The sequence below is a fragment of the Poeciliopsis prolifica genome, unplaced genomic scaffold (genome assembly GCF_027474105.1).
Source record: "Poeciliopsis prolifica strain line A6 unplaced genomic scaffold, Auburn_PproV2 SCAFFOLD039, whole genome shotgun sequence".
NCBI lineage: Eukaryota > Metazoa > Chordata > Actinopteri > Cyprinodontiformes > Poeciliidae > Poeciliopsis > Poeciliopsis prolifica.
In genome coordinates, this window is record NW_026562414.1 from 4,739,288 (window position 1) to 4,761,805 (window position 22,518).

Below are 22,518 nucleotides of genomic sequence, written 5' to 3' on the forward strand. Positions count from 1 at the left end.
TTATTTAAGACTGAAAATAAAAAAAACTTTCAACGAAATTAATCAGTTTAGTAATTCACTCCTTACAGTGACACATTCTTCCTCCTCCCCTTCTGGGAACTTGCTTTTGTAATCTGTAAGGTTTGGATATTTATATATTTGCAATCATTCAATCATCGGTCCAGTCATCCATTTTAAAATAAATTTACTTAAGTAAAAAAAAGTCTTCTAATTTTTAGGCCTAATAATCTTTATTTTATAATCTCTGTTTCAGATCAGAACCATTTTAGGACTCAAGCAGATGAGTTAAACAATGGAATTAGTTTTTTGTATCCCTTTTTTAGAGATATAAATACATTCTCTTAATGTCTTAATGTTCTTAATACAGTAAGAAGACACTTATTTATTTGTACAAATTTATGCATTTTAACTTATTGTGTTCTTTAAAAGGCTTACAAATCTTCTAAATTGATCAAAAACACAAAAAAATCCACATTATTTATTCATTTATTTATTTTGGTTTAACCCAAAATAAATGGTTTAAACTGACAATTTTGGCCCATTCGACATAAAGTTTGGAAACTCCTGATTTAAACAGTAAAAAATAACCTATAAAATCTATATGGGGAAAAAACAAAACTAAGCCAATAATTCAAAACTCTTCATCATCAATTTGACCAGTTTACACAAAGCCAAGGTTGAACAGCATCAGAAAATCAAATGCTATTGCTCAATAAATAAAGTTATGTCTAAAACTACCAGCTGCCAATCTCAAAACTTAAAAAACACACACACACAAAAAAAAATTTAAAAACATCAGTCACTATGAAAAACACACCAGAACTTCTGGGATAACGTGGACAGAGCGAGAGTTTTAAAGGAGAGGTAAAGTGCTGTTTCTGGACACAATAGGGCACAAAATGAGAATAAATGACTCATAGCTAGAAGCACGGTGGTGGAGGGGTGGTTGTGAGGCGCACAATTCAGAGACTGAGATCTAGACAAAAGTCAGGGAGCAAAAACAATCTTTAATACATCTACAGACAGAGAGCAAAAACACACTGCATTAGGCGGAAATCAAAATCTGCTCTAACGAACTCAGTTACATAGTTGCTTTATTCACCTCTCTCAGCTCACAGAGGCGGAGATTTAATCTTCAAGGACCAAATAAACAAAAACAATTCAACTTTGTACGCTTTTTCACTATCATGTCTACAGGATGCGCAAACTAAACACTCTATCTCCATGCAGGGAAAGCCACGGGAAAATCAGCAAGTTCCCAGACTGGGAAACTTCAGCAGACACATCTTGTTCAGTTAGTTTGTACACCCTCTGCAGCTGCACGGAAAAACATCTTGACTATGATACAATTACATTTGTGTGATACATAAAAGAACACTGTATAATGCAAATAAAACATTTTCTCATTAAAGAAAAATCTACTTCACATGGCGATTGGACGACCTATGTTGTCCATAAACTCGTCTCTAAACTAAGACAAAGGCCGGGCCAAAACCCGGCCGCAGCTGGGTCATGAAAGCAACGCTGTGCAGAAAACTGCACCAAAATTCATGTTAAAGTCAAACAGGAAACAACAAGTATGAGTTACTATGAGTCACTGAATGTCAACGCAGTGATTACTAGATAATCACAGTGTGTAATATTTGTTTTGTGGAAGAAAATTTTAAATGCATGAGCGTGTGCTTTCTATGCCCTCCTGTCTAGAAAAAATAACTTTTCATAGAAATAAGAACCAAATGAAAACGACATCACTAGAGGCAAGAGGTTTAGAGAAGTAAAAGTCTTTATCAAGCAACAGAATCCAGAACTAACTGTGCACCCAAACTGAGTGGCAAAGAAAAACCGCTGACCCAGGATGAAGAGAGGAACCGCGTGACTAGAGGGCGAAGGATGAGTAATGTGTGCTGATGAACTATACTGGCACACATTATGGGAAACAACAGAAACAAAATACAGATTAAAGACATTTACATCAAAACCAGAAACTTTTCTTGGACGTCTGACGAACTCAGGAAACTTTAACTCATCACAGAAAAAGTTTCAAGAAAAAGGCAAACATCTAAAATATTCAAGCAAAGTTCATCTTTCAGAAAAGAAACTATATTTTTTTCGGTATAGCTGGATTAAAAATACATTAAACGATGCAAATAAACAGTTCACTTCTCTTTTAAAACAATAAAATAATTTTGTTCTAAAACTAGGCCCTGTGAAGAGTTCTGGGAAAAACATTGTGACAGAAAAAAGGTGTTTTTATCTCAAATTACATTTGAGATAAAAAATGTCAATATCTTTGTAGTAAAAGGGACCTATTATGAAAAAATTCACTTCTGTTTGGGTCTCCACTGCTTCTGAAAACAAAGTTCTTCAAAAGAAGAACAGCCATTTTCTTGCAATACGTTTTTTGATGTATGGAAAATGAGCCGTTTCAAAAACTTTACAATTATTAAATCACAACCTTGAGTCGCTTCGCCGTTACCGAGCAACCCCGGCTGAGCCCAGCCCTGTTACCTAGCAACCAAGTAGAAGTCCGGCATGTTTGTCGGGTTTAGTTTGGACTCAGGATGTGATGATCTACGGTTTTATAGTTGCGCCTCTGCTTGCAGATGGGGGGCGTGGCCAGCAGCAGATTTAAAGAGACAGAGCCCTAAAAACAGCTCATTCTGAAAGGAGCTGAAAAAGCTAAAATTTGATGTGTATGTAAACAGACATGTTTGGTTCAGCCCAGAGACCCATTCCCACTTGTTCAAGGAAGCACTATAGGTCCCCTTTAAAATAATGACGTTTCATTTTTACTCATTTAAGTCTAAAAAGATGGTGAACTCCATCCCCACTTTATTTACTTCACCAAGACGTCCCTTTCTGCTGACGCAAACAAAACGCAGATTCATGGCTCAGATCTGGACCTCCCCAAAGCTGCTCTCCATCGCCACGTCTACGGCGCCTACCATCCCGTTCATCCCTGACTTCCTCCCCTGCTGCTCCAGATCCAGGTTGACACAGTTCTGGATCACCTCGCTGTGCTTCTGCAAAGCTTTCTTCTTCGACCTCGGGGGCGTCACCGGGGTGACGGTGTAGTCCTGCCGTCTGGCCGTGCATTCCTTCACCGCCTTCACGAGCAGGTAGAGCAGCTCTGCGACGCTGAGGGCGAGCGAGACGACGGCCGCCACCAGCATGAACCAGATGATGACGGACTTCTCCGTCGGTCGGGACAGGAAGCAGTCCACCTTGTGAGGGCATGGCGAGCGGGAGCACACGTACCGGGGCATAAGGGTGAAACCATACAGAAGGTACTGACCCACAATGAACAAGGCTTCCAGAACAATCTTGGCAATGAGATGCAGGACGTAACTGCGGAGGAGGCGACCGCGGATGCTGATCTTCCCACTGCTTTTTGTGTACTTGGGAACCTTGACGGCCCTCCTGAGGAAGAGACGCACTTTGTCGTCCAGCTCTGCCTGGTTCTCCATCCTTTCCTTCATCTAATGTCAGAAGGATGAGTGAAAGTCAGACATTTTCTGGTGCCAAAAGCCTCCAGAAATACAGTTCATTATTAACATCTGATCAAATTAGGGACTTTCAAGAATTGCGAGATATTGGGATAAGTTACTAGGAACAACAAGTGGTTCCTAGAAGCAGAGGAGCCAAAAGGAAAGCAGTGGAACAATTTTTTTGTTTTAGCACTTAAAAACAAACTTAAAAAAACTGATCTTAAAAAAGTTTAGGACACTTAGCTTCCCCTAAATCAAATTTTACACATAAATCAAATTTTACACATAAATTCAATACTATTGACTGTTTAGTAAAACTTGCGCTGTATACAGTTTGACATCTGTGTTAAAGTTTTGGTTAGCAACTTTATTATTCTATTCAAGTAATTAGCCATAACTGTTTACTGAGTAGTTCAGTTTTCTTCCCTCATGTTCTCCACCCTGCAAAAAACATTGATTATAATAATGTATCGCAGCAAACAAGTTGGCAGCACAGTTAGCAATACTCAACAAGTATAAAACTGAAACTGTGACGCAGACAGGAAGTGACGAATTTGAGCCTGTTGGGGGTGAAGATGTGAATAAATCTATACTGTGGGCATCAACATGGATGAACTTAGTGCTTTGACATTAGCGTCCACTAAACACCATGTGGGTTTAGCGTTAGTGGACTGATATGAATGATTAATGCTTTCGTTAGCATGGTCCACTGTTGTTCCTCATAATTAGTCGGTTTAGCAGAACCTCGCCTTCTTTTCAAGGTGAATCACGTGGAGGACATGGCCCAGGTACAGCAGCTTTGGGGTTGCCAAGGCGATGATCTGAAGGACCCAGAAGCGGACGTGAGAGATGGGGAAAGCGACGTCGTAGCAGACGTTCTCGCATCCCGGCTGCTGAGTGTTACAGATGAAGTCGGACTGTTCGTCGCCCCAAACCTGGGTAGGAAGAACCAGGTTATTGTGTTTTTAGATATTCTGGAACTGACAGACTCTTTCAAGTGTGATGAATTGATTAATTGAGTTGGAAAACTATATACTTTATTTTTTTATTATTATTTCCATGTTCTGTGTCTGACCAGACCTTTTCAGCAGCGGTTTGCAGGACCATGATCCGGAAAATGAACAGAACGGTGAGCCAGATTTTCCCGATCACGGTGGAGTGGTTCTGCACTTTCTCCAGCAGCCGGCCCAGTAAGTCCCATTCTCCCATTTCAGCTGGCAGCTCAACCGCCTTCTGCACCAGAGACACAATAAACCCACGAAACACAGAAACACCATTCACTCACTCATCCATTCATCCATTCATCACCTGTACCAAGGATGTCCAACCTGTGGCTCTTTGGATGCTCTGCAGTGGCTCTTAATAACTGGTTTAGTTAAATAATATAAATATATTTTATATAAACTTAATAATAAATGCTGGTTTAAGCATCTTTTATGTTATAAATTGATTGTCCACAACAGAAAAATGTCAGTGGTTTTATTTTAGATCTATTTTTCTGTCTTTAACTTGGAAACTATGTTTTTTTTTTTTGTTTTTTTTTTTATTTACTTTTAATAATTCTATAAATTTTAACATCCCACAGAAAAACATGTATGGAGGTAAATTAGGGTCATAAAGTTTGATCTGAAGCCAAAACATGTCAAATTGAAAACAAAGATTTGAAACAAAAATCTTTGTGGTGTAGAAAATTTTTTCTGAACACCTTTTCTAATTCAATGTTGTTGTTTTTTTTTTCCATTTTCAAAACTTTTTCAGTTTCAGTTTTTGTAAAAACAAATTTTACGGCCCCATTTTAGCTTCACAGAAACATATTTATCTTCTTATCTGCAAAGTTGTATGTTTTACTTTATATAAAATTAAAAAAGGCAACAAATTTCCAGAAACATGAAAAAATATGAAGCTTTGTGTGATTTTAAAAAGTCTTCTAATAGTTTTACTCTGAATTGAATTTTATACAACCATCATTTTACAACATTACAATATAAACCCCCAAAAAAGGTTTAATTTCAGGATGTTTGTGAAGTTGTACCTGTTTTTTAGATTTGCTGTGATTTCTGTAAGTAGGTAAAAAGTGAATCAGAAGGTCAAGCCTCTATCATTTCTCGCTGCCTGGTAACTTTGCAGATAAATCCACAGCTGCAGGCTTCAAATATTAAACACACTAATCTGCTGAACCCTCAAACCTGAAGCAAGTCTTGAGTATTATATTAAACTTATTAAAAGTTTCATATAATACTTTTATAAAGTCTTTTCTCAATTAAACAGATTTCATTGCTTTTTTTTGGATGTTTAGAATGACGTATGCACATAAAAATGAATTTATAGCCTTAATATATTATAGGAAATGCAGATAGAGATCGTTAAGAAGTTAATTAAATTTTCTGTAAAGAGGGAAAATCAACTCACCTGGTGGAGAAACGGTAAAAATGGAGGAAATGTGGATGAAGAGTGAATGCGGCTGTGAAGGATGAGAAGAGAGAGTGAAGAAGACGCTGTGTCACGGTTAATTCGCTGGCTTATCTGGAAGGACGCCGTCCAAACCACAACACTGGAGCCAGAGCTGAAAGTTAGCAACAGAAACATGAAGCTTTTCCCACTTATTCAACTTTCCCTTGTAAAACCAACTTTTTTATTATTTTGGTCACAAACTATAGCATAATTGTGACATAGAGCCTGTTTTTCAATTTAAAAAATGAACTAAAAAGTACGGTTTGCATTTGTATTCTGTCTCCAAAGGTCGAAACATTGAGAAAAATCTCAGTCATGTTGGATGACCTGTAAGTCACTCTGATCTAAACCATTCCTTGGGTGTCCAAAGTGTGGCGTGGGGGCCATTTGTGGCCCTTGAAATGATTTTGTTCGTCCCTTGACCATGAGTCAAGGATGGTAAAAATTTGGCAAACAAAATAGAAAAAAGTGGTCCGAAGCTGTTTTTATGTTCTTGGATCTTTAATGATTCACAAATTAGATTAAATATTGTTGCGCAAATAAATAAAAAAATCACAAAAAACTAATTTTTTAAATTTTAATTCAAAGAATTTTGTGGCCTACATGTAGTTTAAATCAGCCAGTTTTCATTCCCACAGCATGATGCTGCCGCTACCATGTTTCGTATTTAACTTGTGTAAAGCAATGATATGTATATAAAACTGGTAGATATGTGAAACAAAACTGAAAAGCAAGAACATTTTTAATAGAGTTCTGTTGACATCCAGACTAATTCTTTAATGTTCGACAGATTACACTGAAGCATGTTGATGCAGATTGTGACATCACAGGTCTCTGAGGTCGATCCTGCAGCTGCATGTTTATGTGCAGCTCAGGTTTGTTTATGAGGGTTAGGAGCCGCTCCGATTCGGGTCAGAGAAACCTGAACTCTGCTTCCTCAATGTGAATCATTGACACCAACCTGCCATTTTAAACACAGAAAAGATGTGTCATTCTGGCCAACAATATGTTGATCGGATTAAATCTGCGTAGGTAGATGCTAAAAATAAAACAGGAGTTTGCAGCAGTCAGATGAAACACAGCAATGACTCCGACTTTGATGTTTGAATGGAAAAAGATTTATTGGTCAAATTCTGAGCCATAATCACACCAGCTGAAAATCAAAACCCACAAATATTAAATGTAGAAACTCATTTTATGTTCCTTCGGGTTGAAGCTCACAGCAGAACTGAAAAAAGCTGCACTCGCTCTGGCCTCTGCTCACTGATAAGCTAGAGACACAATAACAGAACATGGAGTTCATGTTACTGACACAGCATTCTGCAGGAGGAACGGCTTTAATTATGAAAAAATGTTTGCATAAAGGAGAAACATTAAGTGGCTTAACTCAGTGATGTTTAATAAATTATTATTACTATTGTTATTGCAGCTTCATTTCAAAATTTTATTATTGTCTATCTGTTTCTGCAGGATGAGAAACAGATAATTATGACAGAATAACGAAGCAGACGGGAAAAATTACGAATTGAATTTTCAATTCGTAATTGAAAATTTCAATTACGAATTTTTAATTCGTAATTGAAAATTCCAGATAAATTTTCTTTCTATCTGGATAGATAAAAGAAAATATAAAATATTTATATGTACAGAGTTTAAACCATGTTCTATTGTATAAATACTGTAAACATCCATCCATCCAGATTCGTCCATCCACTCATACATTCATCCATTATTTAAAATGGGTGCCTGTTTTTCTGATCTCTGCTGGTTTAATCCTGGATTTTTACATCTTCTCATGAACCAAATCCTGGTTTGATCTGAGTCTATGGAAGCAGGAAGCACACAAAGCGTCGCTCTGCAACGCTTCAAAATCTATTTAACCTGTTTAAAAACGCAGAAAGCAAATCAAAACGTAAACACCTGTTCTCCTCATAAACTCAGAACCAGCATGTTTTGGTCACACAGGGCTGCCGTAGTGCTGTTGGCTCCGTCTTTTATCTTGAATTCTTCTGATCAGAATTTCACATTAACTTATCATTTTAAATAGAGGAATGATCATCTATTATCCCTAGTTAATTAATAAGTTTTATTTGTTTATTTCAGGACAGTATCAATAAATAACAACAGAAGAAAGTGAAACTAAATTCTGTGTAACATGATCCAGTAAGAAGCTTTTCAGCTCTCAGCTTAGCTGAATAAAACCCGCGACCCGAAGATCCAGATCCACTCCGGAATGCACTTCATGAGTCCGTACTGTAAAGAAACAGAAAACAAAACTAAACTAACTAAATTTACGCTTTAGATTTATTTATGATTGAATCATGACTCCAATAGAAACCAGAATAACAACGATGTAAAAGGCAAACCTGGAGTGTATGAGGCCAGTAACCCGTGGTTCTGCTGGAGACGCCCAGCGTGGAAACGGCATGACGAGCGTAAACCTCCGGGCTCGGAACAAACCATCCCTGTGCTGAGGATGATGACGATATCTGAAACACAAACAGCAAAATAAAACTTTAGACATTTATCAATGGGTTTACTCTGGGTAAAAAGATTTTTTAAATTGAAAAAATCTTTTTTATAAGTGACACAAACAGAAAAAGAGGATAGTTATAATTCATACAGAGCCATGTAAAGAAAATAAAAGCATATTATACCCCTTAAGTAACATTTTATCATGTTACAATCAAACCAAAAAGAAAAAAACAAACTGCAAAGTATGGCATACCTTTACATAGGTATCATTCTCAGGAATTTCTAGAAAAAACTTTGAAATTTCTGAGTTAAAGATGTACATTTTTTTACTTTTGAATATTTTTCTGAGTTTTGAGTTTGTCCAAATTTTTCTAGAATTTTTCTGAGATTAATCTCAAAATTTCTGAGTTTTGTCTTGAAATTCTTAGACTTAGAAGCAAGACAATGACATATTTGCATTTCTAAATACTTTTGCAACATATTTCATTCTGTTTATAGAAGCAAACAACAATTCTCAAATTGCAGATGTTTTAAAATGTTCAGTATGATAAATTATAAAGGATTTAACCCTGAAACTCTCTCTGTGATCTGTAAAAAGGTGAAATATGGTTTAGTTATAATAAGTAATAATACATTTAATTTGTGTATCACTTTGCTAAACACTCAGAGACTTTACAGGAATCAGGTGGAAACATTAAAACACCAAACAAAACCAGGAAGTTAAATACAGAACATGTTAAAAATAAATTAAATTAAACTAAAATGGAATTACTGCCACATCAGTGGATTACCTGGAAAGGAATCAGACTTTGAATGAAGATCCCTTTGTCGCTGTACTCAAAGTGAAGAGCTCTTGAGAAATGATCCAGGTATCCCTGTAATGGAGGGAAAAGTGACTTTAGGTCAAATATGAGAAAGTGAAGATAAAGTTAATGGATGGATTGGTTTCTTGTTGTTATATCAATGCATCTCACAGGTGTTTATCTTACAGTGAAGGCCGAGAGCGTCACTCTTCCATGTCGGGGTCTGCAGCAGGCGCCTGAGGATATGTTGACCACCGCCCCCCTGCTGCGCTCCACCATCCCCGGCAGCACCAGTCGCGCCATCAGAGTGGCGGCGCCGACGTTCCTGTTCACCCGATCCAACACGCCCTGCTCGGGAATTTCAATCAGGCTCCGGGGCAAAGCCGACGTTTCGTCCATACAGTTCACCAGGAAGCCAATGTCTTTACCCCTCAAGGCCTCTGTGACAGGTTTGGCCGCCGCTTGGCCCAGAGAGAAGTCGGTGGTGACGACGGCGGTCTCCACCCCGTAGGTTTGGGAGAGGAAGGAAGCGGCGTTTCTTACAGAGGAGCCGTCCTGAGTGATGAAGATGATGCTGATGCCGCTTCGAGCCAGCTCCTCTGCATAAGCACCGGCTACAGGCTCAGCTGCACCTGCCAGCAGAGAAAACAATAAAAACCTTGTTTTTGGTTTTCAAATCAAAGTCAGACAATATTATTACTTATTAATGGAAAACGTTTATATTCTTGCTTTGGATTTGGAAAAAAACTGATTTCACAGCAAGAGATAATATTTTTAGTTTTTTGATAAATTCTGCTACAAGAGATATATTTTGATGAATTATGAATTAACATTTAATTTCCCTTAGCACATTTAGCGATGAGTATTTGAGAGTGATTGACAGCACTAAGACCCTCCTCCTGCCTCTGATTGGTTGTTTTTGGTCAGATTGGTGCAATTTCTTCAGACAGGGAGGAAGGATCTTTTCACAGATTATTATTCTCACAAACTGTTACGACATGGTAACAGTTTTAACAAATATGTCAAACATATTCTTTATAGAAGTTACATTTTGATACTTTTCAATATTTATAAAAAAATAATTAACAGTCATAATTACAATCTAAGTTTTAATAATAATAATAACGTTACAATTTGCCTTTCCTGTATGACAATAGAGTAATAAATTGTTACTCCTTCTGCTTATATGTTGCTAAGTACTGCCAGTCAGCTGGCTGAAAGAAGGCTATAACACTACCACTAAATGTAGCATGTCTATTTTATATATTTTAAGGTAATTTTAGTACCTTAAATCATGTTAAAATATTCCCTTTCTGGTTTCACCACTTAGATAAAAGCTTAAATTTTCCTCATGCTGAAATATTTTTGTTATATTGCAATGCGAGCCTGCTGTTGTCTTCTCTCACCATAAATAACAGCCCAGTCCCCGTATCTCTGGGCCAGCCTCCCGCTGGGCATCATCCGCGGCAGGAAATGGACCCGGGCCACCGCGCAGGAATCCCTCAACAGGACAACCGCTCTGCTGGCCGCGTACAGAGCTCCGATCAGGGCCAGAGCCTCAAAGTGAGAGCTGCAAGACCGAGAAATTTCTCTGTACAAAAGGTGAAAGCTGTCCACCGCCGCCATGCTACACACGCTATTTTATTGTTATGTAGTTAAAACTCAACGACGAGTCGCCTGGATGTAAAGCTAACAAGTACACGAGAAAGAAGAATAAAACATCAATTCGTATCGAGTCAATTTTTCACCAAAGTTGTGTTTTTACACACGCTGGAGCAAGTAGGAAAGTGTCATGTAAGCCATCCGGAACAGAAACAAAACATTAGGTCACGTGACATCATACGTCAGCCGTGCTGCTTTCAAATCCCTAAGAAAATCCGCCAGATTTTACCCAAATGATCAGCGAGTTACTTTAGTAAAGTAAAACTACATGTTTTTATAAACAATTAAAATGGAGACAAATTAATTTTTTATTTACATGTGAATCTCAACTACATTAGAGACTGAATCACACCAGTCATATTTTATAGGTGAATATTTGTGTTTTTCGGCGGTTTCTAAACGCAACACAACGCTCCTCCCAAACGAGGGGTAGCCGTTTCCATAGAGACACGGCTGTCTATGGCAAGTGATGCTAGAAGGCGATTTCTGGCTCTTTAAAAGGTAAATGTGCCTTATTTTTCATACGTCAGTGATAGATGTCGTTCTGCTTTAAGGTGCTGCTTTAAGGTTTGCAGTGTTTAACTGTTAATTTAGCGAAATGTAGCCAATTTCGCCCTGGGTTAGCCACGTTGTAGCAATTAGCATCATTTAGCTGATGAAGAAAGGTCAAATTCTGTAGCTTTAGCTTCACAGTTTATTAATAATATAAACAAACATATCAAGATTTATTAGTCTACTGGGTGATACATGGGCTTGGATTTCATTGAACTGTGTTAAATGCGTTTCGTGCTGTAAAAGGAAGCAGGTCCCACTCATAAATATGACTGCAGAATAAATTAGTGGCTCAATTAAGCAATTAATGTCCCAGTGATTACAACAAAGAGGCGTGCAAAAATAAAGTTAGACAAACATCAGCTTAACAATCATTATTATTAAGATATTTTGACATGGTTTATATTTTTAGGTATACGTTCTTATTCTAATATGTTACATTTATTTTTAAGATATGAATTACATTTTTTTGTTTTGCAATGTAATGATTAAGTGATCAGTTGCATCATTCAGAAGTTTAAACACGTATTTATTACAAGAAAAAAATATTGAAGTTGTCACATGCTTTTACTTAATGCTTTATTTATTCATTGAGTTGATTAACTTTGGTCTGACAGGCCAGGATTCAAACCCAGGACCTGCAATGTAACAGTGCTGCCAGCTGCACCACCTTTAAATAAAGTAAAATTGCTAATAAACCAAACTATGATATTAACTGAATTTTTATCAAATGTAAAAGTAAATAGAAAGTGTAGAAAACACCAACTTTGTTCTAGTGTGTTTAGCAAATTAGAAACCAGTAGAGCAACTTTTACATAAATTATTGGTATTCTTTTCCCCGAAGGTTAATTAGTGTTTGTGGGAGAGAAAAGAAACTGATAACTAAATTTATACACTATCTGATTTGTGCTGCTGGTAACAGCACTGCGTTTCCCTTCTTGTTTAAGACGAAATGCTAAAATAAGAAATACAAAAAGACTTTTTCATTAGCAGATTCTGCAATATACAAATAGATCTGAATTGTATTCTCCTGTCAAAAAGATGGTCTAATGTACTGTTTTTCTTTACTTTTTCAAACAGTTTTGCAATGTCTTAACAGCACATCTTTAGAAGAACCTAGAAATCTCCATTCAGTAATTACCTTCATCAATCTGTAATTAAATGCACTTTCAGACAAATCTGTGGTTAAAATAAGGTTTTCTTGAATCCCTGTTCTTATGGATCACAACTCAGACTTTCTTTACATTATGTTTAGAGATTTTTTCGAATCTGAAATATTTTATTGTTTGTCATACTTATGGGTAAAGTACAAAAATAGCACTCAAGTAAGAGTAGCACTACTTCAACATACTTTTTCTCGAGTAAAAGTAAAAAGTAGAAATTACTCAAGAGTAAAAAATCATTACATCATTAGATATACCAGAGCATAAGATTATGTGGAAATTTTGGTACTTTAAAGACCAAAATGGATATTAATAAATAATAATAAAGTAAAGGAAAATACAAAATACTGCCCCTTTAAGTTTAGATTTCCCACAGTGTTCTGATAAACATCATGCAGATTGGATCTCTTAATTATTTTTTTCACCCATCAGCTGCCACAATGTCACAGCTTTCTGCTGTCGATGAGCTGCAACTCCAGTCTCTCCTCACGCAGCTCCTGAGGAGCATCAGCGACAGGATCTCTGGAGCGCCGTCCACTGAATGTGCCGAGGAGATTCTCCTCCACCTGGAGGAGACCGACAAGAATTTCCACAAGTAAGTCATCAATAATCACTGAACTATCCAAATAAGTTTGATTAATGGAAACACGCTAACTTCAAAAAACAAACAGACTGTCACTATATTACAACGCAATTTTATGTATCTCAGTAGTTAAATTAGAACTTCATTAGTCAGACACTCCTATCTGAGAGTTGACTCATGTTCTTCGAAATATTTGTTTGCAGATAATCAGATAATATAATATTGTGTTTGATTTTCTGCACTGGTTGTTGTTTTTGGGTTTAAATTCGTACACAAGGGGTGGAATTTGTGGTATTTGTTTGTTTTTCAGCTATGAGTTCGTCAGATACCTCCGTCAGCATGTGGAGAGCTGTCTGGGTCCAGTGATGGAGGATGAGTTACAGAACCTGACCAGTGGAGGACAGCATGCAGTCGGACCCGGACAGGACACCTTAGTTCACGCCGTGACCCGGAGAACTCGAGACTCGGCTCAGTGAGTGCAAATCACAACATTCTGTTTGCTGTTGGTAAAAGTATCTCCTTATTTATAAAATGTGTAACTTCACTAAATGCTCACAATTCCTCATTTTAATGTTCAATAATTTTTTTGTGGAGGAGTTCTCATAAAATTACTTATTACTTAGTTCTCATAAATGACTTACTTAACCTAATACTATCATAAAATACTAGTATTTTATTATTTCAACATTGTTGTATGACTTTATTCTTCTGTTGTGATTTTTTATTTTCTGTATTGTCACTTTATTATTATATTTCATTTATTGTAATTTTGTTGTATGATTTTTGTTTTTACATGTTTTTATGACTTTATTCTCATAATAGACAAATAAATCATTTTGATTTTGATCCTAACACTCCATTGTTGACAAAAATGTAAAATTATATGTACTATAGTATAAAAAAATCTTTGCACACCAGCCTGCAGTAAACTTAATTATTCTCTAAACTTTATTTGCATTATTTTGTTATAAATCAAAACACAAAATGTAATCATGTTGGAAAACAGTTTAATTTAATTTTCTGAATTGTAAACCTTATCTTGAATGTTTGGAACTGATTAATGTCGAGATATTTATCGGATTGCTTCCAGGTACCAACAGATGCTGCAGACGTTAAAAGCCACCATGATGCCGGTCGTAGAGACTCTGATCAACAAATTTGACGAGGACCAGCTGAGAAAAGAGGAGATGCACAGAGAGATTGAACGCTGCCAGTCCAACAGCCAGTTCGCTGATAACTGCTCAGACAGCGACTCCTCCTTCAACCAGGTCAGACGCAAAACAACAGATCAGTTACTGATTTTTGTTTGTGTTTTTTAAAAAAAACTAAAACCGCAAAATGTTTCATTGAATTTTAAAAATAAGCATGAAATTATTTAATAAAAGAAACAAAATAGTCAGATTTTTTGTTGGAAATAAAAATGTAAATCATTGTAGATCCTTTTTTTTTTTTTTTTTTTTTTTTTTTGCATGTTTTCTTTATTGCAAGTATGGAAACCGCTTCACTCATTTATTTTGGGCTCACCTGAAAAAAAAAAACTGAACAAATATTTAACATTTTCTTAGCAGCAAAAACATGTTTTTTTCTAAAATAATGTAAAAACAATAGCAGATTTAAAAGTCTACGTTGGTGCATAAGTTAATGAAATATTGTCTTATTTACCATTAAATTAAATAGAAAGCAGAAAGTGTGATATTAAAATATAAACCATTTCTGTTGTTTTTGACACTTTGGTGAGAAGATTTTCCTTTTTTTCTGCTTTAAAAAGAAAAAAGTCTCCATGTGCTTCGAGGCCTGTCGCAATAAATCAATTAATCAAATAATAAATTGAAATAATTCATTAATTTCTCTCTTTCTACAAAAACTAGATGATAAAAGTTCTGTCTGGTTCTTTGGTCTCAACTAGCCGTTTTTTAAATCACAGTTTTGTTTCATAATTAATTTTATTGGTCGTTTTGTTTTTCTATTTTGAATATTTAAACTGTCTTCCAGTCCCAGTGTTAAATGTTTGTTAGAATTTAAAGTTTATTGATCTTAAACAACGTTTTCTTAGTTTATTATATTACTTGGAAAGAACAGCAATTTCATAGGTTATAGAAATAACTTTTGGGGCAATTTATTATGAAGAAAAATGAATCATGTCATCAGGGCCATTGCATCCACTACCCATGCTACCTCACCAGTGTGGGTAGTTTTATCCTCTTTAAAAAAAGTTTAACATTTTTTAAAGTGCTAAACCTTTGCAAGGCACTCCTGTGTGTTTTTGAGACTTTTCTGTTGTTTCCACTCCATCAGCAGAATCTCCTGCAGTTTTTCGTTAAAAGCTTTTCTTCATCGCCGCTGAACGTGACCAGAGGGTCACCGCTGACTTTAAAGACATTTAAGCTCTTAAAGTCCTCACTATCTAATGCTGCTTTTCCTGTAATCCATAACTGAACCTGTTTGAATGATTATTGTTTTATGTTTCCAGAGCTACGCCTTCATCAGACAGGAGCAGCTGCAGCTTCTGGCCGAAAAACTCGACTCCAACAAGCCGAAAGAGGTAGAGAAAACATAGAAAACTCCACAGTTTGACTTGTAACAGATAGTTTGCTCCGTAAAAATAAAATTCAATGAGATTATTAAGAAATATAAACCAACAAAATGGCTGAATGATGCGAATGTGTTCAGGTGCGACGTGAGGCTCTGCAGGCTCTCTGCTGCGCTCCTCCGTCCGACGTGCTGAGCTGCGAGAGCTGGACCACGCTGCGCAGGAACCTCTGCTCCGCTCTCACCGAACCCGACCTCAGCGTGAGTCTCAGACCAGGAAAAATGTTCATGCAACACGATTAGGACGTTTTCAGACTCAATTAGAGATGCACCGATCCGATGTTAAAGGGGAAGCACTAGGTTAAATATAAAACACTTTCTGCACAATATTTTGCCATTTTTTACCTTAAATTCTTCAGATCCATAAGTGCAAACAAGTCATCAAAGCTCAGTGGTGCATTCAGGCCAACGTAGAAAGAAAAAAACTAGAGGACGGGCGAATTTATGACAAAAAACTTTCAGATTAATCTCTGAAGTGTTCTGGAAAAAGTCCAAAATTTGCAAGAAAATAACTTTGAAATGTCTGAGATTAATCAGAATTTTGATGTTTTTCTCTAGAAAATTTCCCAGTTTGAAAAGTTGAGAATTTGTAAAAAAAAAAAAACTCAGAAATTTTGAGGTTAATCTTAGAAATCTCAGTTTTTTCTAGCAAATTGAGCTTTATTAAAGTAAATAAAGCAAAATCAGATATCTCTTTATTCCCAATTTAAATGATTTTTCACTCATGTTGCAAAAAAAATTGTATATTGAGGTTTGTGGTTGTGAGGATTATTTATTTGTTTATGTTTTTGACACTTTTCTGTCGTTTCCACTCCATCAGGAAAACGTCCTGCAGTTTTTCGCTAAAAGCTTTTCTTCATCGCCGCTCAGTGTGACCAGAGAGATCTACACCAGCTTGGGTCGGCCTCTTTTCTCACACTTTAGATAGAAATATTTCAAATTAAACTACTTAAATACATATGTAAGTGTTGGTAAATGACTGTTCTTAGCCTCGCAGGTTGACGCTGTCACTGTTTTGTCTGTGCGAGCAGCAAAGAGTCTGGAATCGGCTTTTCTGTCTCAGAGGTTAAGCTTCCCAACCAGATCAGCTGCTGTCGACATCAATAGTCCTCAGATCAGTCGTCTTCTCAAACAGGTGCCGCCAACATCCATAGCGACCTCCTAACCTGAAGAAACGTTTGTTTCATGTTCAACTTCCCGTCTCAGATTCGACTGATGAATGATTTCCAGAAGGAGGTGACGACTTTCTGGATCCGTCACCCGGAGAAGTGAGGTTTCTTTCAGGGTTGATTTTCTCTTTAAATACTCAAACTGTGAAGTTTTTTTATGTTTTTTAATCTTCCCTCAGATACATGGAGGAGATTATAGAGAGCACTTTCTGCCTTTTGTCCGTCCATCACGACCACGGCTCAACTGGAACAGAGAAAACTCTGGAACCGGTCCATTTGCTGTCCTTACTGGACGTTAAAGCCACCTGGTTTCATAAATGGATGGTGTGTCTGAACTCTCTTCTGCTCCATCTGATGTTTTTATGGTGTTTTTCACATGTATTCTCTACTAGCTGGTAACTAATTACATTTACTTGAGTAACTTTTGGGAAAAATTGTCCTTGTAGGAATACTTTCACTGCGCTGTACTTTTACTTTTATCTGGGAAATTTTACATTGAACAAGCTTGTTTTCACCAAAACTTCACCAGTCTTGGAAAAGAAAGAAACTAGTTTGGAAAAAATAATTCCGCCTAATTTTGTTGTTTATATTAATTATTTAATTTTGGTCCTTAAAGGATGAAAATGTCCACATAACTTTACATTTTGATCTGTCTGATGATGTGATTTTTCAATAATAAATTATTGTTTTCATCCGTTTTTCAGCATTTGACCAAATACATTTTTATTCCTACTTGAATGGTTTCTTGTCCGGCTACTTTAGCACATTTTCTGACTTCTCTACATATTTTTAACTCGTATTCTTCTTCTCTCTCTCAGCATGGTAACTACAGCAGGACGGTGGTTCTGAGGCTCCTGGAGAGAAAATATAAAACTCTGGTGAGTCTTTCAGTCATTCACATCTCAAGCTGCAATGACTTTGGTTGTGTTTGCTGCACTTTAGCAACAGGCATCATCCTGGAAATGAGACCTGTTATTTTACACGTTTTTATTAATTCATTTGGTTTCTGCTGCTTCTTCTAGTGCTTAATAAAACCACCTCGCTGTTTTTTTTCTGGTTAACAAGTTAACGTTTTTAACTTGAGCCGTTTCAAAAACCTCCGTAATGTTCAGTCACACTGTCCCGTTACCTAGCAACCCCAGCAGGAACTCCGCCCGTTGCCTAGCAACCCAGGCTGAGTTCGGTTCGGTCAGCTGGTTTTACAGCTCTATGTTCTGTACAATGGCTGCTGGAAGAGACAGGAGCCATTACCTGTTGACTTACTGTCAAGAAAAACTTACTGCGGTTTTGTTTGCTGTGCAGGAGGCTCCACTTTCGCTCTTCAAAGACGTATTTTTGTCCTTACCAGCTTCTACTGCTGAAGGCGGACCGCTTCTTGTTGCCTGTGGCTGTTCTATTTTAAAAATTCTTTGTTTGACTTTTTTCCAGATTGTATCGGCTCTTCAGCAGTGTTTACATTTCAGTGAGTCCGTTGGAAGCGGCTCAGGTGAAGCTGCTGATTCTCATGTGGACGACTCCAGTGAGCCTGGTGAGAAAAACGATCATTTCTTTTCCACGGTTAACGCGAGTGTTCATGTGATCAAACCTGAAACAATACGCAAACAGACCATCAAACCACAGCGCATTAGGGCCATCGTATTTAAAATAAACATTTCTGGCCTCCAAAACCAAAGAATTTTGCCAGAAAACTGAAATTTATGAATTTGGAAAATTATAAATGGAAAAAAAATAAATGACATTTTGATAAACATTTTTTAGAAAAAAAACTTGGAAATTTCAGAATTTTTCAGAAAATTTCCAAAAGTTAAAACTTTTTGACTTGAAAATTTCTGAGATTAATCAAAGAATTTAAATTTTTTACAAGCAAATTTTGGACTTTCGGAGCTCAAACGTTTGTTTTTCCTAGAAAATGTCTGAGTGTAATCTAAAAATATCTGTGTTTTTTGGTGGAAACTTACTATTTAACTAATACAGTGTTTTATTATACTGTGTAGTTCATTCAATAACAGTTTTCTGGTGAATTTTCTGTTTTCTATCATAGAGTTGCTGCTATTTCTGTTATTTCCTGAGTTTTTTCTGGCAGGAAGTGACGCCCAACCTTTGTTGCCAAAAACAAAAGAAAAAACGAAGATATTAAAATATTTCGCTAAAATATAATTTTTGTTTGAAATATTGTCCATTTTGTGTGATATTGAAGAGATAAAAACAATGAATGTCTTTAATTTTAAAACAATGTGTCTCAAATTTTCTCAACTTAATTATTTTGGACATGTTCTGTACATGTCCAAAATTAATAAGCTCAGCTGTTTTGGGGTTAATTTTTTCTTTATCTTCTAATCTGCTGCATGTGTTTATTTTATAAATTAATTCTGTTTTGCTTTATATGCAAGTTAAAGTGAACACACGCTTCCTTCCCACATTTATATCATTCAGTTTAGTCTAACTGCAATGTTTTGGTCTGAATGCAGAGATATAAATTCATTAACCATTCATATTTTTCTCATTTTGCTTTCAGGTTTGCCGCAGAGAGGCGTTTTCACCAGGAGGGATGTTGAGTATTCGTTCTTTGTTCACTCTTTATGCATCCTGGGGAAACTCATCATCTACACCAATGGAAGAAAACTCTTTCCCATCAAAATTAGGAAGCACAAAGGTGGGACTTTTGGCTTTCTACATACTTAAAACATCAATTTTGTGTAGTGAAGATACAAATAAGTGGTAAAGTTGGAGTTGAGGGCCGTAGCTGTTTAGTTTTTATTGTTCCAGGCGATTATTGCAATCAGATTGTGACTCAGGAATGTTGTAGTCAGCACAGATATAAACTGCTCCCTTCACTCCTCTGTTGCAGCAGCTTTATTCCCCTCATCCCACCTTTACCACAAATAAAGTTACATAATCCTGTTAATGGGAGGACATCTGAGAGATGCATCTTAAACTTTAACCGTCTGTGACTGAGCTGTTCCCAAGTTATTGTTATGTAATCAAGTTAATCAATTAAAGGAGTTGAGAAATGATGTCGATTGCAAAATGGCAAAATCTTATCTTTTTTTTGTGTCTAGTTTATTGTGCAAATCTTATTACACTTAAAATAGGAGAAGACTAACTTACAAGTAACATTTCAGCAAGATGTATGAGCCTGATTTCAGTCAATAATTTAATAATATTGAATAATCTGGAACTAGTTCTTTATTGGATCAATATTAAGAAATTATTGAGTGAAAAAAGTTACTTGCAAGTTAGTTTTGTCGTATTTTAGGTGTACTGAGATATTTGCACTAGAAACTAGATTAAAAAAACAAAAATAATACCAGAGGAAATGATGGAAACAAACATTTTCCAATAAAAAGTGAATTAATTACTCGTTATCTGGTTTGCACATTTCATGCTTATATTCAGGCCTTGATTTAAATCTTATTTGTCTCTACTAAAGCTTCTGCTTCCTCTTTTTTGTGGCCCTCACTTCTCAAAATGCAGGAGTACTACACTGCAAAAAACACAGACTTACTAAATATTTCTGTTGTAGCTTCTAGTACAAATAGTACCAAAAGCTACACCAAAGCTTTTTATCTAAATAACACGTAACCTACAAGGAAACAAGATGTTTGAGCTTTTTTTAGGTCAGTAAAGATTTAATGTTGATGAAAAGGTTTTGTTCCACTGGCAGATTATTTCACTATAAATAATGTGAAAAATGTTTTGTTATAAGTGAAACAATCTGCAAATGAAACTGGAATTTTTTTTAATCAATATTAATGAATTATTGACCTGAAACATGTTCCTATGTCTCACTGAAAAGTTGCTTGTAAATTAGTTTTGTTGTAGTTCAAGTGTATTGAGATGTTTGGACTGGAAGCAAGAGCAGAGATACTTGGTAAGATTTTGTGTTTTTGCAGTGCAGGAGCAATGTTTAAAGAAGACTGGGACAATTTCCCTTCTTTACAAAACCTGAATTAATTTCACGGATGCAAATCATTTTCTCATTTTCTCTCACATAATCATGGAGGAAATGTGACTTGAAAATATTGTATCTCCAGTTCCTGAAGTTAGCTAAACTATTTCAGAAGGGAGAATTGGTTCTGTCTTATCTGGACAATTTCCAAATCTAATATCGATTATTCTTGTTCTGCTCAATAAACGTTGGGTGAGCAACCTTTTTATTTTACAGTGTAGACACAGAAGAAGCCTGACTAACTGACTGTGTTTCAGACCCGGTTACTCTGACGGATCTGATCGTCATCCTGATTAACATCATGTATCGACACCCCCGACCTTCGACCGGCGACTCGTCGCTGACAGGTGTGTCACATGCGTTTCCACACGTAGAACATTTGTCCAGGAGTCGCAGATCCGCCCTAGGAGACAGAAAAACACTCCTCAGAACAAAGATTTTATCAGCTGTCCTTGTCCTGACTCAGTTACTACTGCAATGGTTGTCTGGGGTTTTTATGGCCTGCAATGTTGTAGATGCAGGAATTTCACCACTGCAGTTTTGCTGACTATAATCAATAATGTTCTCCCCGTTGATTATCATTCCTTGTGGCTGCTGCAGATAGTCATGCTGAGCTTTTACTTCATCTGTGGTATCGAAAGATAACAAGCACACTGCAAAAACACAAAACTCACCAAGTAACTGCGGTCAAGTTGCTAGTGCAGATGTCTTAGTGGACTTTAAATAACTTTTCAGAAAGAAATAAAAACTTGTATTAAATCAGCAATTCCTTAATATTGGTAAAAAAAAGAAAAGGTACTAGTTCCACTGGTAGATTATTTCAATTACAACAAGACATTTTTCCATGTTATAAGTAGAAAATTCTTGAGTTTCAAAGTCAAAATTTTCAAATATTAACAATTTTCCACTTTTGAAAGTCAGAAATTTCCATGTTTTTGCAGAGAATTTCAGAATAATCTCAAAATTTTGAAAACTTTTGAGACTTTCCAAATTTAAAACTTTTGAAAGTCCTCAAATGTTTTATTTTTTGGGTGGAATTTTTTTACTTTCTAAACTCAGAAATATCCATAAAGAAACTCAAAAAAATTTCTGAGTTTCGCTTTTTTTGTTTAAATTTCAACTTTTCAAACTGAGAAATTTCCTTATCTTTGAAATTATTCTCAGTTTTTTCTTTGGTGGAAATATACCAAAGACGTAAAAACATTTAATCAGAAAACATATTTTGAGTTCATTTTCATAATTTCAATTTGCGCGGTGAACAGAAATGCAGCTGTTGTTTCGCAGCACCATGTGGACATTATGTAACTTAGTCTTTAACCAGTTTGTGTTTGTTTCGTGCCGTCAGGCTCGCTGGCGCCCAGCTGTCTGGTGATGGAGGTGCTCTGGATGTTATGTGAACGAACAGAATGTGCCGCTGATTGTCTTCACCAGACTCCTGTTATTGAGACTCTGCTCGCACCTGTTGTTGCTCTCCTCAATGCACAACAGGTCCGTCTCTCCTACACACGCCAACACACACTTTATGAGCTGATAGAAACCACAAACTGGGGCCCCAAGTCCAGTCCTGCAACTTTTATTTCCATTCCTGCCCCAGAACTCCTCAGTTCCTTCATCCAGCCATTCAGCTCAGTAAC

At 36.4% G+C, this 22,518-nt stretch overlaps 3 protein-coding genes across 4 annotated transcripts in view; 1 reads left to right on the forward strand and 2 right to left on the reverse strand.

Annotated features, from left to right (window-relative positions):
- Nucleotides 1-987: 987 nt before the first annotated feature.
- Nucleotides 988-6,934, reverse strand: LOC129375439 (gap junction Cx32.7 protein-like). The gene is made up of 4 exons (XM_055054524.1): nt 5,898-6,934; nt 4,569-4,721; nt 4,238-4,423; nt 988-3,479 (listed from the first exon to the last, which is right to left on the reverse strand). The coding sequence occupies exons 1-4, from the start codon at nt 6,072-6,074 to the stop codon at nt 2,892-2,894; spliced, it is 1,104 nt and encodes a 367-aa protein (XP_054910499.1). The 5' UTR covers nt 6,075-6,934; the 3' UTR covers nt 988-2,891.
- A 100-nt stretch (nt 6,935-7,034) lies between these two features.
- Nucleotides 7,035-11,026, reverse strand: hsdl1 (hydroxysteroid dehydrogenase like 1). The gene is made up of 5 exons (XM_055054528.1): nt 10,624-11,026; nt 9,404-9,849; nt 9,206-9,289; nt 8,306-8,428; nt 7,035-8,192 (listed from the first exon to the last, which is right to left on the reverse strand). Exons 1-5 carry the CDS (start codon nt 10,841-10,843, stop codon nt 8,127-8,129), a joined length of 939 nt encoding a protein of 312 aa, XP_054910503.1. The 5' UTR covers nt 10,844-11,026; the 3' UTR covers nt 7,035-8,126.
- A 280-nt stretch (nt 11,027-11,306) lies between these two features.
- The window catches only part of tbc1d32 (TBC1 domain family, member 32), a 54,873-nt gene continuing 43,661 nt past the window's right edge, over nt 11,307-22,518 (forward strand). For both annotated transcript variants that reach the window (XM_055054489.1, XM_055054490.1), the window contains exons 1-15: nt 11,307-11,380; nt 13,027-13,189; nt 13,488-13,649; nt 14,268-14,445; nt 15,648-15,719; nt 15,848-15,967; nt 16,587-16,665; nt 16,798-16,901; nt 16,973-17,034; nt 17,115-17,259; nt 17,754-17,813; nt 18,364-18,463; nt 19,451-19,588; nt 21,142-21,231; nt 22,230-22,372. In XM_055054489.1, the coding sequence (XP_054910464.1) occupies nt 13,035-13,189; nt 13,488-13,649; nt 14,268-14,445; nt 15,648-15,719; nt 15,848-15,967; nt 16,587-16,665; nt 16,798-16,901; nt 16,973-17,034; nt 17,115-17,259; nt 17,754-17,813; nt 18,364-18,463; nt 19,451-19,588; nt 21,142-21,231; nt 22,230-22,372 (1,608 nt within the window). In that variant the 5' untranslated portion in view covers nt 11,307-11,380; nt 13,027-13,034. The remainder of the gene's footprint in view (nt 11,381-13,026; nt 13,190-13,487; nt 13,650-14,267; nt 14,446-15,647; nt 15,720-15,847; nt 15,968-16,586; nt 16,666-16,797; nt 16,902-16,972; nt 17,035-17,114; nt 17,260-17,753; nt 17,814-18,363; nt 18,464-19,450; nt 19,589-21,141; nt 21,232-22,229; nt 22,373-22,518) is intronic.